The following is an 18180-nucleotide window of genomic DNA, read 5'->3' as shown; positions in this document are numbered from 1 at the left end:
ATTTTTACATTTTTTTCCTTGTAATTGATTTCTAATCTCATAGCATTGTGGTCAGAAAAGATGGTTGATATGATTTCAATTTTCTTAAATTTACTGAGGCTTGATTTGTGACACAAGATGTGAGCTATCCTGGAGAATGTTCTGTGCGCACTTAAGAAGAAAGTGTAATCTGCTGTTTTTGGATGGAATGTCCTATAAATATCAATTAAATCTATCTGGTCTGTTGTGTCATTTAAAGATTCTGTTTCCTTATTAATTTTCTGTTTGGATGATCTGTCAATTGGTGTAAATCAGGCGCTAAAGTACCCTACTATGATTGTGTTACTGTCAATTTCCTATTTTATAGCTGTTAGCAGTTGCCTTATGTATTGAAGTGCTCCTATGTTGGGTGCATATATATTTATAATTGTTATATCTTCTTCTTGGATTGATCCCTTGATCATTATGTAGTGGCCTTCCTTGTCTCTTGTAACATTCTTTATTTTAAAGTCTATTTTATCTGATATGAGTATTGCTACTCCAGCTTTCTTTTGATTTCCATTTGCATGGAGTATCTTTTTCCATCCCCTCACTTTCAGTCTGCATGTGTCCCTAGGTCTGAAGTGGGTCTCTTGTAGACGGCATATATATGGGTCTTGTTTTTGTATCCACTCAGCAAGCCTGTGTCTTTTGGTTGGAGCATTTAACCCATTCACATTTAAGGTAATTATCGATATGTATGTTCCTATTACCATTTTCTTAATTGTTTTGGGTTTGTTTTTGTAGGTCCTTTTCTTCTCTTGTGTTTCCCACTTAGAGAAGTTCCTTTAGCATTTGCTGTAGAGCTGGTTTGGTGGTGCTGGATTCTCTTAGCTTTTGCTTGTCTGTAAAGCTTTTGATTTCTCCATCGAATCTGAATGAGATCCTTGCTGGGTAGAGTAATCTTGGTTGTAGGTTCTTCCCTTTCATCACTTTAAGTATTTTCTCTTGCTGCTTTCAATAATTTTTCTGTCTTTAATTTTTGCCAATTTGATTACTATGTGTCTCGGTGTGTTTCTCCTTGGGTTTATCCTGTATGGGATTCTCCGCACTTCCTGTACTTTGGTGGCTATTTCCTTTCCCATGTCAGGGAAGTTTTCGACTATAATCTCTTCAAATATTTTCTCAGGTCCTTTCTCTGTCTCTTCTCCTTCTAGGACCCCTATAATGCGAATGTTCTTGTGTTTAATGTTGTCGTACATGTCTCTTAGGTTGTCTTCATTTCTTTTCATTCTTTTTTCTTTATTCTGTTCCGCAGCAGTGAATTCCACCATTCTGTCTTCCAGGTCACTTATCTGTTCTTCTGCCTCAGTTATTCTGCTATTGATTCCTTCTAGTGTAGTTTTCATTTCAGTTATTGTATTGTTCATCTCTGTTTGTTTGTTCTTTAATTCTTCTAGATCTTTGTGAAACACTTCTTGCATCTTGTCAATCTTTGCCTCCATTCTTTTTCCGAGGTCCTGGATCATCTTCACTATCACTATTCTGAATTCTTTTTCTGGAAGGTTGCCTATCTCCACTTCATTTAGTTGTTTTTCTGGGGTTTTATCTTGTTCCTTCATCTGGTACATAGTCCTCTGCCTTTTCATCTTGTCTATCTTTCTGTGAATGTGGTTTTTGTACCACAGGCTGCAGGACTGTAGTTCTTCTTGCTTCTGCTGTCTGCCCTCTGGTGGATGAGGCTATCTAAGAAGCTTGAGCAAGTTTCCTGATGGGAGGGACTGGTGGTGGGTAGAGGTGGCTGTTGCTCTGGTGAGCAGAGCTCAGTAAAAGTTTAATCCTCTTGTCTGCTGATGGGTGGGGTGGGTCCCCTCCCTGTTGGTTGTTTGGCCTGAGGTGACCCAACACTGGAGCCTACCAGGGCTCTTTGGTGGGGCTAATGGTGGACTCTGGGAGGGCTCACGCCAAGGAGTACTTCCCAGAACTTCTGCTGCCAGTGTCCTTGTCCTCATGGTGAGACAGAGCCACCCACCACCTCTGCAGGAGACCCTCCAACACTAGCAGGTAGGCCTGGTTCAGTCTCCCCTGGGGTCACTGTTCTTTCCCCTGGGTCCCGATGCGCACACTACTTTGTGTGTGCCCTCCAAGAGTGGAGTCTCTGTTTCCCCAAGTCCTGTTGGAGTTCTGCCATCAAATCTTGCTAGCCTTCAAAGTCTGATTCTCTAGGAATTCCTCCTCCCGTTGCCGGACCACCTGGTTCAGAAGCCTGACATGGGGCTCAGAACCTTCACTCCAGTGGGTGGACTTCTGTGGTGTAAGTGTTCTCCAGTTTGTGAGTCACCCACACAGCAGTTATGGGATTTGATTTTATTGTGATTGTGCCCCTCCTACCATCTCATTGTGGCTTCTCCTTTTTCTTTGGATGCGGGGTATCTTTTTTGGTGAGTTCCAGTGTCTTCCTGTCGATGATTGTTCAGCAGTTAGTTGTGATTCCAGTGTTCTCGCAAGAGGGAGTGAGAGCACGTCCTTCTACTACCACCATCTTGAACCAATCCAAATTTTTTTAATTTGTATTTTTACCACAACTTTTTTTTTAATGGCAAAAAGGCATCCATATATCAGTCCTTGATGTCATTTTTAAAAAGTTAGAAACTCACAACACTAAAATCAAAGGCTGAAGGATGAGCTAAGGATAGGCTTATGAAGAATCCCCATAAATAATAAGGTGGATGGGGTTGGACTAAGAAAACCAACCCAGGGTTCCAAGACCCAGAATCTTCCCTAAGAAAGGTGGAAAGATACTTCTTACCTGTCCTGTTGACCAACTCCTGCTCAGAGACCTGAAGTTGGATTCAGATCCTAAATACTGGGAAGCTGTCTCATAAATACAGGGGTACTACTTTCTTTTCATTTTATTTTATTATGCAAGTAGTACATGTCCTCTAGAATAATTAGGAAAACTTACAAAAGCACTAGGGGAAAAAATGAAATCTGCTCTCCTAGGCAATGAGGACAATGTTCCGTCCATTACTCCCATACCTTAACTCTGGCCCTCCCTCCCCTCCACACCACCATCATTCAGAGATGACAACCAGGAGACAGACAACAGGGCAGGAAGTAGAGTCTGGCCTGCTTGTGATACACAGCATCTTGAGACAAAGACCAGGACAGGAAGGATGGGGGTAGCAATGCATGCTGGGAAATGCAGTTTTCTGTACATTCTATGGATTAAGAGCATCAAAGAACCAGTGATGGAGGACAGGAGAGAAGACCGCCTCAGACCAGTCCAGCTGCTCTAATCACCAGCCACTGGTTTGGGAGTCTGGATACAGCTGCCTCATATGAGGATAAAGGAGGAAAATTCTAATATAGAGCGAATGAAAACGAGTGTATAAATCACTTCCAGCCTCAAGACCAGTAGTGAGCGCCCTCACACCCTCATTTTCTTTCCTTCTCTCAGCCCCTGCCCCTCCCAAAGCTGAAGCCAAAGCAAAGGCTTTGAAGGCCAAGAAAGTAGTGCTGAAAGGTGTCCACGGCCACAAAAAAAAAGAAGATCCGGATATCACCCACCTTCCAACGGCCCAAAACACTACAGCTCAGGAGGCAGCCTAAATATCCCCGGAAGGGATATGTAGAAAGTCGAGTGAGTAGTGTGTCAAGAAAATGAAGTTCTACCAGTGAGCAGCTGCAAAGGGCACAAGACCAGCAATGAGACAGAACATACACAACAGAGACCCTAAAGTAAAGAGATCAGATCAGTGGGACAGAAACAATAAACAGTGACAGAAGTAAAGAAACACAGCCCAAGCGGAAGAGAGGGCTTTGGGTTCTGCTGAAAACAGCCCACCTCAGTCCAGCAAAACCAATGGGAAAAGACTCACATCTAGACACAGCTTGGCGATATTTTCTTAGGCTTTTTCTCACTGAAATTTCAAACACGTACAAAACTAGAGTCGTATAATGACTGCCTGGCTCATGAAGTTGGGCAACATTTTTTAATTAAAAAAAAATCATGAGAAAAAATTTTCCAAGCATTTAGGCAGAAACGTTAGACCTGCCTTAAAGGAAAAAAGAAATCAAGCTAGTCTTGGATTTTGCTGCAACACTGAACACCAGAAGGTGAGTAGATGAAGAGAATAATGCAAATAAAAGTCTACAGATTTGAAGGTGGGTGCGGGGCTGGGGGGATAATGCTTATCTTCAGACAAATTATCTTTCCTCTGCCAAAAAGAGTCAGCATTTATTGAGCTCTTGCTAGGGGCCAAGGGCTACCATATAAAATTTACGTGCGTGAGCTCATCTAATCTTAATGATGACCCATGGGTAGGTCCTATTATTATGTCCACTTGACAGGTAAAGAAACAAAAAGGCACAAGAGCTGGTAAGTGTCAGGGTAGAAGGGAGATGAAAACCCAGGCCACCTGGCTCCAGAGCCCAGACTCTTAAACTCTGCACTGTATGCCTTCTGAGCAGCGCTGCAGAGACTCAGAAAATATTCTACCTTCTGGGAGAAAAAACGACTTGAGGACATATCCCAATACATGAAGAAAAGCAGCAGAATTAAGAACTCAAGACTGGAGAAGTTGTATAAAAGGATTAGCAGTGAGCAATGAACCCAGTTGAACATAGAGCTGAGCAAGGCTGGGACTCAGGGGAGGTAAAAAGACACTTGCCTAGGGGTAAGATTTAAAGAGGTGCCAAAACACTGAGTATTCAAGATAAATGACATGTTCACGCAATATTTTTTAAATCAAAATTAATGCCAAAACAAAAAATGTCTTAAAGGACTCAGTCTCACCGGCCTCACACTATCTAATCCTGTTTTTATTTAAGGTTTTGATATTTTGTTCATCCTGGATTTTTTGCATTAATTTTGGTTTAAAAATATTGCATTAAAACAGCATTTACCTTAATTACTTTGGCACCCTTAAATGTGTGCTCACAGTGGGTGCCTCACTTCATTTCATCCTGTCCCAGTCCTAGAACTGAATTTAAATACTTTTTATAAACTTGATTATACAACTATGAAGTTAAAATTCTTTTAAAGAGATTTAATCTTTATCACACATTATTAAGTATTAAATTAATATTTAAATACTAATAACAATAGCCCCTATATTATATTACCAAAAATTGGGAAGTCTATCTGAGAAACAAAGGAAATTAAAGTATTCTAAGTCTTCAGCACTAAAGGAGAGAGTGAAGACACAGTGTCATTCTTGATTTTGATGATTAGAAAAACACAAGTTAAAGAATGCTTATGAAGAATGCAATGTAACTACTACTAGAATTTATGTACATATTTTTTCCCAAAACACTAAAGAAAAGGGAATACAATCTGTGTAGTGAAATAAGAGGAAACAAGAAAAGCAACATAGAAACATGAAAACAAAAAGCATAACAGAGGGACTTCCCTGGTGGCGCAGTGGTTAAGAATCTGCCTGCCGGGCTCCCCTGGTGGCGCAGTGGTTGAGAGTCCGCCTGCCGATGCAGGGGACACGGGTTCGTGCCCCGGTCTGGGAAGATCCCACATGCCACGGAGCGGCTGGGCCCGTGAGCCATGGCTGCTGAGCCTGCGCATCCCGAGCCTGTGCTTCGCAACGGGAGAGGCCACAACAATGAGAGGCCCACATACCGCAAAAAAAAAAAAAATAAAAAAATAAAAAGAATCTGCCTGCCAACGCAGGGGACACGTGTTCGAGCCCTGGTCCGGGAAGATCCCACATGCCATGGAGCAACTAAGCCCGCGAGCCACAACTACTGAAGCCCGCTCTCCACACCTACTGAAGCCTGCATGCCTAGAGCCCGTGCTCCACAACAAGAGAAGCCACCACAGTGAGAAGCACACACACCACAACGAAGAGTAGCCCCCACTCGTTGCAAGTAGAGAAAGACCCAACGCAGCCAAAAATAAACTTATTTTTTAAAAAAAGTGTAACAGAGACTAACAGAAAAACCACCACCAGTGCAAGGGAAAAAATAAATGGACTGCGTTATTCTTTTGAAAGATAGATTCTCAAGACTGTCATAAAACAAAACGCAAGTCTAAACCATATTTCATTAATCAGAAGACACACCAATTTTCACATTTTAACAGCTCTGAAGTTGGAGTTCATCTTACCCTCAATGGCGTGTCAGAGTTTAATTGGCAGCTTTTTCTTAGTGGCACAAAGGCTAGTGGTGTGTGTTACTGCTAATGTGTTTGACAGGTGAGAAGATACGCCTCACTTATAGAAAGGGACTCAGAAGATCACAAACATACCAGTAAGTACAAATGCAAAGGAGACTGGGATCAAATATTACCATGTGGCTGCTGACTGGTGGTCAATCAGGTAACTGCATGTTAATTACCCTTCACTTTCTGGTCCACCTTAACCTTTGTGAGCAGGAGACCATCAAAGATGATCCAACAGAAGAGAGGAGGAAGACAAATGATCGGATGTTCACCAAATGGCAAACCCAGTCCTTAAACCAGGCTTTGACACATGCTTGCATCTCCTCACACAACATGCCTAAGTAGATAGAAGAATGCCAGGAAGAAGGAAAAAAAGGGTTTCTGGTTCCTTGAACCAACCAGAAACACACAGGAAGCTACAGAAAATTTAACTGTGGGCTTTAAGGTTTGACCGTGGAACTGTCTTACTCTGTCCTTAGCCTCGGTTTACACCCTGCTTGAGTGCTGGGAGCTGCAGTGCCCGTGCCAGGGCTGTGACACCTCTGCTCAGAGGCCAGTGACAGGTGAAGGTCCCTGAAAGGTCCCCTGCCTCTTCCTGTAATACAGTGAATTCACGCCTCTCAGGTTCAGTCAACCTGAGAGGGTTTTTCCCAATGGAATAAGACTGACATTTACAAACGTGGGAAAAACATAAAGCATATTTATGATGAAAAGCTGGGATGTTAGGATCTAACTGTTTTCTTTACGGAGGAGCTGCCACTCAAACAATCTGTTTATACAGTTGTAAAAAAAAAAAAAACTACCGTCTGAAATATTCTGCAATGTTAGCTTTTCCATTTTCTCCATATGCTGTTTACTGAAGGAATCATCGCCACATTTCTATCTTGGCTTTTACTCACAAAATAAGGGAAGGTGACTTACGTGGGACTCATTTTCACCAGAAGCAGCAGGTATTGAGAAAGAAGGTATAAGAGACAGAGAAAAGCAAAGAGAATCTCTGAGTGGGGAAAAGAGATGAAGGCTGAGAATCTGAAGCTGTTTCTGGAAAAAAGCAGAGCAGAAGGAAGACGGCAACAGGCCAGAAAAGCCAAGAAGAGTACCTATAATAATAGTGTCACCTATTTGACCCTTTTGGCCAAACCCCAAAATAGGAGGAACCAATGCATCTGGCTTATTAACTGACAATCCCCACAAATCTTAAAAGAGAATGAAAAAGTCATTGGAAGGGCAAGTTAAGAAGCACATATTAAATTCCGCTCCGGTTCTCCTCTCTTCAATTACACTTGTTTTGATCTCCTGGCCCTGATTTATGTCCAAGGGCATGGGCATCATCCGGCTATTCCCTGAGGCTCTGCCATCCTCGCTCCAGCAGCTCTGACCCCAGTGTTCTCTCCCAACGTGCCCTGCACCCACCATTCGTTGGTACTCAGCTCTGACCTCGCACTAGAACGCGCTGGTCTGGTCACAGGTGTCTGCACTGACTTTGAAGCAAGTTCCCCGCATCAAGGGTGCAAGTGAGGAACTACCCAGAAGCACAGGCAGCAGACTACTCTGCCCCCAGACCACTTTAAGGTTCCAGAACCCCCCTCAAGCCCAGATTCCCAAGCAGCCCAGCCATCTCTGGAGCAGCCCTGCCTGCCTCTCCATGTAAAATCAGAGGCACGCATCTAGACTCAGGAAACCAGATGCCCACCTGCCCCACCCCATCAATCAACTGCCTCCATCAAGATGTTGGAGGAGATCTAGTCACCAGGACAGAGGAGAGCTGCGTAACACAAGCTTTGACCAAAAAGCCAAGTTACATTATTAATTTTAGCTACAAACCTCTTCATAAACAGAAGTTAAATGAAGCATTTCAGTCCCACATATCTTAGAGGTAACATCAGAGACAGGCCCAGAGCCTGAAATGCATAGGTGGGAGCAGGTGAACGCTGAAGTAATTCTGGACCTTGGTCCAGTTGCTCTGCATGTTTGAAATGAAATCAGGATCAGGGAGCAACATCTGCAGACAAAGGCTCCAGAGCCAACAAATTCCCCAGAAGATGAAATGAGAGGCTACAGAAGATGAAATGCTGCAAGACCACAAATTAATTTTTGATTCTGAAGAGTGGCAGAGGAAAATAAAATCAGTGCAGGGGTCAGAAAGCATAGAAATTTCAAGAACAATGCCCATGGATACCGGCTGTGCTAGGGGATCTGCACCCCCTGCCCCAGGCCCCTTGAACATCTAGAGGAAACCCCGACAGAGGTTGGCTTTAATGAGATCTTGATTTCCATCAACCCAGCCTGGCACTCCTTGGATATAACCATTATGTTTTAATCAGCAGGTGTCAGTCTGCTATAGCCACTATCAACCTCAAGAGCCCTGAGATTCTAAACAAACACATTTTGTGGTGACACTCCCAGGGTTGTCAGATTCTCTTATTCTGCTAGCTTGAGAGTCTGGAAATCCATTTTAACTGCAGGCAACTGTGATGCTTTGGATGCAGGAAGTAATTCCATTTCTTCCCCCAGATGTGTGGCACAGATTTAGTTATTTATTTATTTTTAATTTTTTTTTTTTTTTTTGGCTGCGTTGGGTCTTTGTTGCTGTGTGGGGGCTTTTCTCTAGTTGTGGCTAGCGGGGGCTACTCTTCCTTGCGGTACACAGGCTTCTCATTGTCGTGGCTTCTCTTGTTGCAGAGCACTGGCTCTAGGCACGCAGGCTTCAGCAGTTGTGGCTCACGGGCTCTAGAGTGCAGGCTCAGTAGTTGTGGCACATGGGCTTAGTTGCTCCATGGTACGTGGGATCTTCCCGGACCAGGGATCGAACTTGTGTCTCCTGCATTGGCAAGCAGATTCTTAACCACTGCATGTGGCACAGATTTAAAAGACATATGCAGAATGTTTTAAAACCTAAGGGCTTGTGTTATATGGAATGTAACTTTGGAAAGGATTAAGAAGACAAAGAAACAAAATAACTCTTATGATGCTTCATGCTCTATTCTCCAACCTTCAACCAAGTTCTTTGGTGAAAATGGCTAAAAACACAAGGAGATCAGCTCGGTGCTTTGTGACCACCTAGAGAGGTGGGATAGGGAGGGTGAAAGGGAGAGGCAAGAGGGAGCAGATATGGGGATATATGTATACGTATAGCTGATTCACTTTGTTATACAGCAGAAACTAACACACCACTGTAAAGCAGTTATACTCCAATAAAGATGTTTAAAAAAAAATGGCTAAAAGGAAGGGAGGATGGACAAACGGGGCCAGGCCAGGGGTGGGACAGTGAAGAGCTGCAGAAAGCAGCATGCTGGGTGGCATAGTGTCTGTGACACTGCTCGGTCTCCCCCTCCTGCCACCCCAATAGTCCTCATTTCAACCCTCACCACATCTGAAATTCCACCTCGAGCTTTGTCCCTCCAGGCCCTTAGAAACCCCAGAGACACAATGAAAATCAGGAACAAAAATTAGAAATTTGCTAGAAAGCCACCCTGAAGAAAGATGTAAGGGATGAATTTTAGGAATAATAAAATGGGTTAAGCTTCTATCCACTCATTCTCGGAATGAGCCTGTTCGGTCGCAGAGGCTGGACATACAATCTGGTGTGAGAGGGATCCTAGGAATCTTGAGAAGCATCCGGTCTAACACTGATTTGAGCCCAAGCCCCGACGCACTCACCGAGGCTCCATCCAGATCAGGAAAAGTCAGGGAGTCTCAGCATCAGAGTCCCATTTTTCAAATGGAGAAGGAAGAAGAAGGAAGGAGAAAAGCAGATTGGGTGCCTTCACTCTGTGCCTCGACACACATGCCCCTCCCAGCCTGTATCCTGTACCTGAATGTTTTTCCTTTTGTTCCAGAGGACACTGGTGGAGCCATCAGCAAAATTTAGTAAGGTCTGCAGATTAGGAAGAGGACTGTATTCATGTTAATTTACTGATTTTGACTACTGCGCTGTTATTACATAGGAGAGTGTTCTTTTTTTTTTCTTTCTTTTAATGAAATTTACACTGAGGTATATGAGAGTAAAGATATATATCAAGTCTGCAACTTACTCTTAAGTGGTTAGAATATTATAATAGGCTTATATACACAGACAGAAGATAATGAAGCAAATGTCATAAAATGTTGGCATTCAGAGTATTTGGAGATTTGAGGATTTTTCATACTATGCTTTTTATTTTTCTAGATGTCTCAAATTATTTCCAAAAAAAAGTAAAGAAAAAGAAGATAGACCTGCCCTGAGAAAATTATGATGTGAGCAGGACAGTGTCCCTGGCCCCAGTTTGGGGAACCCAGAGTCCGCTGGGTGTTCCATTCTGGACTGAACAAAGGACCCCAGGCACCTGCCACAGTGGGAAGAGCCCACCTCTGGACGTGGCTCTGCCGTAGCTGGGTGGCCTCGGGCAGGTCATTTAACCCCTCTGAGCCTCAGCATCTCACCCACATGATGGGCATAATAATATCTACTTGGTGAAGATTTCAGAAAATGTGTAGCAAAAGCCAAATGCTGACAGAATCAGAGCTTAGTACATGATGGTGGGTATTACAGAAAGAAACCCGAATTACCCTTATACGGTTTACTGTAGGAAACCAACAGCCCCCTTTTAACCTTGGTGAAAGAGGAAGGCAAAGGGGACTTGCGGGAAGCGTGAAATACAGATTATCTGTCATAACCCAGCTATACTTTCCACCACCTGAACTGCCTCATTTCTCATTAATTCACTGAACCCTGGGCAACAAAGCTCCATGAGGCTTCAATTTGTCTCTTATTTCTAATACTTTACAATTCTGTATGACATGACCAATCTCAAGCCATTTTCACCTTTATCATTTAATTTAATCTTCCCTAATATCTTTCTATCTGCTTATCGATTAAACACTTCAAAAGGATTGGAGCATCTTAAGGGGGCTTATTATTATCTCTAGCTTCTTGATAAAGAACTGGAAATGCTTCTGCTATGTATTCCAGAGAAATTCTCACACCGGGCCCTGAGGGGACAGGAAGAGGGGGGGCGCGGGTGTCCAGAGAGCAGGAGGTAAGGCGGATGTCCATCAGGACAAGGTGTGGAGCCAAGTGTTGGGGGATGCACTCCACAGGCACAGTTAGAAATAGTGGACTAGGGCTTCCCTGGTGGCACAGTGGTTGAGAGTCCGCCTGCCGATGCAGGGGACACAGGTTTGTGCCCCGGTCCGGGAAGATCCCACATGCCGCGGAGCGGCTGGGCCCGTGAGCCATGGCCGCTGAGCCTGCGTGCCCGGAGCCTGTGCTCCGCAACGGGAGAGGCCACAGCAGTGAGAGGCCCACATACCGCAAAAAAAAAAAGAAATAGTGGATTAGAGGCTGCATAGCAATGAGTCTTGCAAACACAACACTGAGTGCAAAATTCACAAACGGAATGCAACGGAGAACCGGGTGCCAGCACGTCTCAAAGTAGTTTCAGAGTATTCATGGAAACACGTTAAATTGTGCATAGGATGGCAATTGCTAATGGGTAAAACAGAAATAAAAATATAGCCCAAGCGAGGTGGGGAAGGAAGAAGGGGTAAATGGAGAAGCGCTTGGATAAAAGGCGAGATGGATGGATTTAAAGGAGGAAGGCGATGGCAGACAGACACATGCATGCGTACATCGGAGAGCACGCACTTGCAGCCCCGGGCGGGCCCCCGGAGGTCTTACCCGAGGCCCCGGGCCTGTGGCTGGGCTGACCGGCCTGGTGCAGGCTCTGCTGGAGCAGGCTCAGGCACTCCCCAAGGCAGCTGAGGGTGGCAGCAGAGGTAGCTTTCAGGAGCAGCAGGTCCTGGTCCAAGGCAGTGAGGGGCCCGGACCCCGGCAGAGACTCGATGGCATGCACCAGGTTCTTCTGCTGTCCCTCCACCTGGGTCATCATCTGCGGAACGGGAAGACAGCAGGAGGTGAGGGTCGAAGTCCTCTCTTCCACAGGTGGGGAGCCAGCGCTTCAACCACCGGAGTGGATGAAAGTGCGGGGGAAGTGGTGAGAGACAGCATTACCACCCAGACTGCCAGCAGCGTGGGAGACAGCTCGGAGGGTGCTCGGCGCACAGCCCTCCTGGGATGATGCAGGCCTGGGTGAAATCTACCTGGGTCCATCCACACAAAGGCACGCCTCTAGAGCTCTGATCACAAGAGGGTTTTAGAGCTTTAGAGCTGAAAGGGACCATCAGGGCCACCTGGGTGTATCAGTTTACAGATCTTCGGAAGGTAATAATAAATATACTAAAAGTATAGCAGTCTTGTGACCAATAAGGTCCTTGGACCACGGAAGGTTATCTGAGACGGTGGAAGCGTGTGGCTTTGCCTCAGAGCAAGGTTAATTCCATGCTTCCCTTCCAGCTGCAATCCATCCCTAACTCCCTGGCAGTCCTATTCGAAGTTCAAGCAATAGAAGTGACATCTGGGGCTGGCATTTGTGGGGGTGAGACCAGACCGAGGCCAGTGCCGACCCACTCCGACCCCAAAATGCTACAAGAGCCCACAACTTCCTTAACACCATGTGTAGGGTGACAGGAGGAGGAGAAAAACTGGGAGTTCTAGAGCCAGCCCTGCTCCATGGCTGAAGTTGTGACAAACCAGTAACCCTGTGTTGTGGCCTGGCTTCAGTTGGTAAGCTATAGACAAGCAGTGTCTCCTTGGACAAATGAAGGAGAAAGGAACTCAAGAACTAGAAAAGGACTTCACTGGTGATCTTGTGAAGTTCATGCCCCTCCTGTTTTACAACTTATCTCGCTAAGCAAGATAAAAGCATAAATTGCATGGCAAACAAATAAACAGTCGAGCTGATACATGGAGGAGCTAAAGCAGCCTGCCCAAGGTCACAGGGTCACAGGTCAGCATCAGAGGCAGGAAGCAACTCCTGTTCTCTGGACTCCGGTCCACTGTTCTTTAAGCATCCCTCACAAAAGCCATCCTTAATTTGAAGCAATTACTCCTGCTTTGTCACTGTCATCCCAGGAGGATCCTTGTCACCATCAAGATGCCACCAGCTGGGAAGAAGCAGTACTCTGTAAGGACTGATGGACTTGGACACAAAACTCATCCCATGCTTGGGCTTATTTTTCTATATTCTTTTGAAGGCAAATATCTGCTATTTCCTATCACTCTGTGTAGTCATCTCCTTAAAAAAAAAAAAACTCCCCCATTACAATCCTACTTACCAAAATTGGTGCCATTACTTCAAAAAGATTTTTTAAAATATCAACATTAAACATATTACATGCCCATCCTCTGGCAATGTAAATTATTTTTTGCAGATTACAGAGTTTTTACCTAGCCATTCTGGCTCTTAAAACAGTACCTGGGGCATAATAGGGGCTCAATAAGAATTCATTTCTCCTTCAGGTCTTTGCTAAAGAGCTGCCTTCTCGGGAAAGCTTCCTGAACCACAAAATTTAAAATCATATGTCCAACCAAAACCCTGGCACTCCTGTGCTCCTTCCCAACTTATTTTTCTCCATAGCACTTACCATCTTCCAACCCAACTTGTAATTTACTTATTTCTTATGTTCATCTGTACTAGTGTGAAAGCAAGGACCATTCTACCCGTGCTGTTCACTGATGGATCTGTTGAAAGAATGAACGAAACCCCAGGGTCCCTTTTTTCTCACTGAGGCGCAAGAGAGTCTGTTTATGACACGAATCATTATAGTCTATTAGGACAACATGGCTGAAGATTCAGTAAAAATAATACCTCTGTTACCAGTTTCGGTTTGCCAAGAAAATAGTTAAATTTAACATTGAAAAAGATAAAATGTTTTTATATTCTTCGACAGCCAACTCTATGTAGAACTGCTAACATTTCAGGAGAAGTTGATTTCAAGCTACTTGTTGTAGTCAGCATTTCTGTAAATTCCTACCATAAAATCTTGTCTTAGAAAAGTGATGTGTTGAAAGGGAAGAAGCAAATATAAGATGGAATGTAAATGTATTATGTTCTTGACTACTATGGACGATACCATAATGCTTAAGAGAAAAGGTGAGTAAAATGAAGCCATTAAATATGGAATATACTCCTTTTTAATCAACGAAAAGAAGAACTGTATTCCAATTATATAGTATAGGATAAGTACTTGTTATTTCACAAGCATAAAATATGATGCAAATCTCAGGTAATAAAAACACAAAAGTGACTTCCAGAATCTTCTACCCTATTACAACAGAGGCAGGTTCCCAGAGATGGAAGGCACGTATCTGCTGTCTAGAAAGTATTCAACAGTGTTTATCGGAGCCTGTTGCCAGCGCCAAGAGGCAGAACAGCCTCCAGCAAAGGACGTCTGAACCGGCAGTGGATGGATTTGACGTTTACAATTACTGCAGAATGGCTGGCGCTAAGTGGGAGGGGGCAGGGATGCCACATGCCCCACAAGTCAAGGCAGAACTTTCCTGCTCAAAATGCCGAGAGTGCTCCCTGAGTGACCCTGTGCTACAGACTTACCAGGGACCAGACACTGGATGGATTTCAGCATCTTTCTTGGTACACTGAGCACTAAAACGAGCCTAGCACAGCGCGTGACACACAGGAGACACCGAGAGTCATTTTCTCCCCTTTTCCATGTGACGCAAAACAGAACTTCAGTCTTTAAACACACAATCGATGCCAACCTTCACTTTCTATTAGCATCATCAGGCTCTAAAAGAAACTGAACGAACTCTGAAAGCAACACAGGACTCCCAGCCTCAGCGCTTGTATATCACGCTTACCACTGCTTTAACCTTTCTCACACTGGGAGGCACTGATGGAGAACCTTCATCAGACATGGGAAGAACAAGTTTTAGCTGTTTCCATATCTAATTTTAATGAAGGGCACATATGAGAAGATGTCGCAAAGCTGTACACGACAAAACCACCAACAACAAAGTCCCAAAGCAGCTCCCTCTGCCCTGCAAGGTTCCCACACCCTCAACACAAGAGCAAAGCACGGCCAGTGACGGCCACCAGCCTTTGAACAGCTTGAACCACTAATTACATAAGTTTCAAGTCAGAGCTCTAAACACTTCTTCTGAAGCACAACATCAACCATGTGTGGTGTTTAAAAACCAAAAAAAAAAAAAAAAAAAAACAAGCCCACATTTCATTTCTTGCGGCGTTTGGCTTCTACAATCAGGGGTATCGCCACCTTGTTAACACAGGTGCAAAATGGGACCCCCGTGAAATTTCAGAGATCCACCCCCTGGGAATGTCAACTCTGAGGCTGTGAAGTAGTCTAACTTTAGGTCAAATCCAACTTCACAGAGAAGGAAAAATGCTATGGTCCGCTTCTCATGGCACAAGCAACGGCATGTGCACTGCAAAATCAAAGCATAGGTTAATGCTAAGAAAGTCAGTGGCTGCAGATTTTATGGTTTCATTTCACTGAAGCTGAAACCAAAGCTGAAGGCAAAGACCAAAACCCAGGGACATCAGCTCAACAAGGTGAGATCCTGCTAAAGACGGGACTGAGGAGGGGGCAGCAAGGGGGCAGCGGCCACACTCGCTCGCCTTGATGGCCTCAGACCGTTCTGACCTGCAAAGCTTGCTGTAGGTTTTGAGAGGCGCCGGAAAGGTCCAGTCCTGACAGGCTAGACATCAACGAATACCAGCTCCTCACTCATCCATCCGTCAGTAACCAAAGCAGCAGCATCACGCTCGGATTTCTTATCCTAAAGTCACCAGGGCTGCCGGCCTTGCTTGGCTGAGCCTTCTGGGCTTACAGACTCCCTGGGACCTTCAGTAACTCAATCCCTCTTGCCTGGAAAGAGAACAAAAAATTCGATGCCAACTTCAGGGTGGCCTTGATTTGACATTTATCCTCAGCCTGGTGGAATTCCAGAGCCCCTTCTAAGTCTCCTGTCTGGGTCACGGATCAGTCCTTGGCTAACTCAGGCTTCAAAGGCCTTAGAACCAAAACTAACTAACTAGCTAACTAACTAAAACTAATACTTCTCTCTCTCTCTCTGTCTCTCACACACACACCCACACACACAGAGCTTACTATCTCCATTAACACAGATTTACTATTCAACTACCCTCAGTAGCATTACTTTAAAATTCCAGACTCCCCACCCCAGAAATGGCTTGACGGCTCCTTATAGAAGCTTCCTGAAATATCCATCAGCTCTTTAATGGAAGCCATCAACATAACAGTGTGCACCCTAAAATTTGTTAAATGCCTTGTCTCAATGTCCTTGCCTTGTTTCCACCAATCCTGAGCCGTTGTCTCTTGATCCCAATCAAGTCCCTGTATTGTCAACCAAAGTTCTAATTCTTGTATCCAGACGGTGCCCTCCTGGCTGGGAGTCACTGCCCCGTGGAGGTGGCATTTCCCCCACAGCGTGAACAATAAAGTCTCTTGGCCTTGTCATCAGAGGGTGGTGGTGACATCTGGAGAGGCAACATCCCAACCTCTACAGCCTTTCTCCATGTTTCTGAGTGTTGGGAACCCAGTTAAGTCCTGGCCTCACCTGAACAATTTCTCCCTCTTGCTGAGTCGCTTCCCTGACTCTCAGCCTGCCTCCTGCACTCCCTGGGCTTTGTTCCAGCTCTTGGCATAACCGGAATGTTAACAAGCCAAGAGTTTCCTTGAAGCAGGGTCCCGGGTCCCTTTGCACCGCCCTCCGTGGTCCCAAGCACAACCCCACGGAGGCCAGTCCTCAACATCTCCTGGACCCCCAAATCTCTCTCCAGGCTCATCAGGTGAGCAGACAAAGAAAACCCCATCGAGTGGGCAGATCTTCAAATCCACACTACTTGATAGGAGTAAGAGAGTGACAGTGACAAAAAGGAACAAAGATGAGCAGGAGGAAACAGGGTCCCTCTCCAGGGGTGAGGCTGCCAGCTACACAGATGAGGTTACAGACAAAGAGGAAGAACAAGGTGACAAAACACAGGAAGAGAATAGAGAAACCAATGTAAGGAACATATTACTCTATACTATAAACCAAGGGAAACCAAAAGTCCACCTTTTAAAGTATCCAACATCAAAACAACCTACCGTCTTCTAGGCAGAGGAATGAATTACGATGGAGTTACTGTTGCCTGGGCACATGTAAATTTAACCACCTGAAATACAGGCCTTAATCATCTTGCCATCTTTGTTGAGTTTTTCAAATAAATAGTAACATGGGCAGTTGAATTTTAAATTTAATTTGGAAGCCTAAATTGTAGTGAAAATTTCTTCAGAGATATTGCTCTGAAATTCAACTTTCAATAAAAATTTTCATTGGAAAAAAAAAATGGGAAAAAGAAGGAAAGATCTCCCCAAAATTGACCATTAGATCTTTGATGACCTAACTACATGTGTCTGCAAACTTCTATAAAAGGCCAGGGAGTAAATATTTAAGGCTTTGCAAACCACTGGATCTCTGTGGTGACTGCTCAGCCTGGCCCCTGCAGCTGGAAGGCAGGCAGAGTCCCCATGTAAACATTTGGGTGAGGCTGTGCCCACATAAAACAAGCATTTGACTCATCTCGGTTTGGATGTCAGATAATTCTCTTTTCTCATTCAGTGTGTGATTTTATTGGTTCTTGGAGTGACTGGTGATTTTCGACTGTATCCTGGACATTTTGGCTATCATGTTAGGAGATTCCAGGTCCAATTTGAATTTTTTTAGGAGGCAATCACATGTTTAGGTTGAGCACACAAGCTCTAGCCTACTTTTATGGCCTGTGGTTTCAATGACAATCTAAGTTCAGACACTTTGTGGTGCTATTTTGATCTGCTTGGTTTATCTCCTGTCCCGGGGTCTCCATTGGTCCCTGCCGGTCTGCCTGAGAGTCCAGACCTTGCACACAGGGGACAGGTGCCTGTTTTGGCAGGATCCCCCTTGCCCTCAGCTCTGGGTGGGGGAGGGGAATCTCAGGCTTGAAGTCATTTTTATGCCTTTGGGCAGAAAAGTTTGCTTTCCTTTCAAAGGTATGTAAGTGCATACACGTTATTTCCACTTCCAAGTTGAAGGCTGCTTCCTAAGCAGATCTAACTAGCCAGATGGAAGAGTGCCAAGCACCTGTCATTCATTTTTCTGGTTACAGAATTTATTTTCTCTTTTAGAAAATTGACAGAAGAGAAGCATT

At 44.6% G+C, this 18180-nt stretch overlaps 1 protein-coding gene across 2 annotated transcripts in view; it reads right to left on the bottom strand.

Annotated features, from left to right (window-relative positions):
- The window catches only part of OSBPL10 (oxysterol binding protein like 10), a 289059-nt gene that overhangs the window by 71139 nt on the left and 199740 nt on the right, over positions 1-18180 (bottom strand). For both annotated transcript variants that reach the window (XM_082637543.1, XM_082637544.1), the window contains one exon: positions 11793-12003. In XM_082637543.1, the coding sequence (XP_082493669.1) occupies positions 11793-12003 (211 nt within the window). The remainder of the gene's footprint in view (positions 1-11792; positions 12004-18180) is intronic.

Source organism: Mesoplodon mirus (assembly GCF_964341445.2).
Source record: "Mesoplodon mirus genome assembly, chromosome: 12".
NCBI classification, from domain to species: Eukaryota; Metazoa; Chordata; class Mammalia; order Artiodactyla; family Ziphiidae; genus Mesoplodon; species Mesoplodon mirus.
Note: the sequence above shows the minus strand (reverse complement) of the source record. Positions and strands in the feature narration are given on the sequence as shown.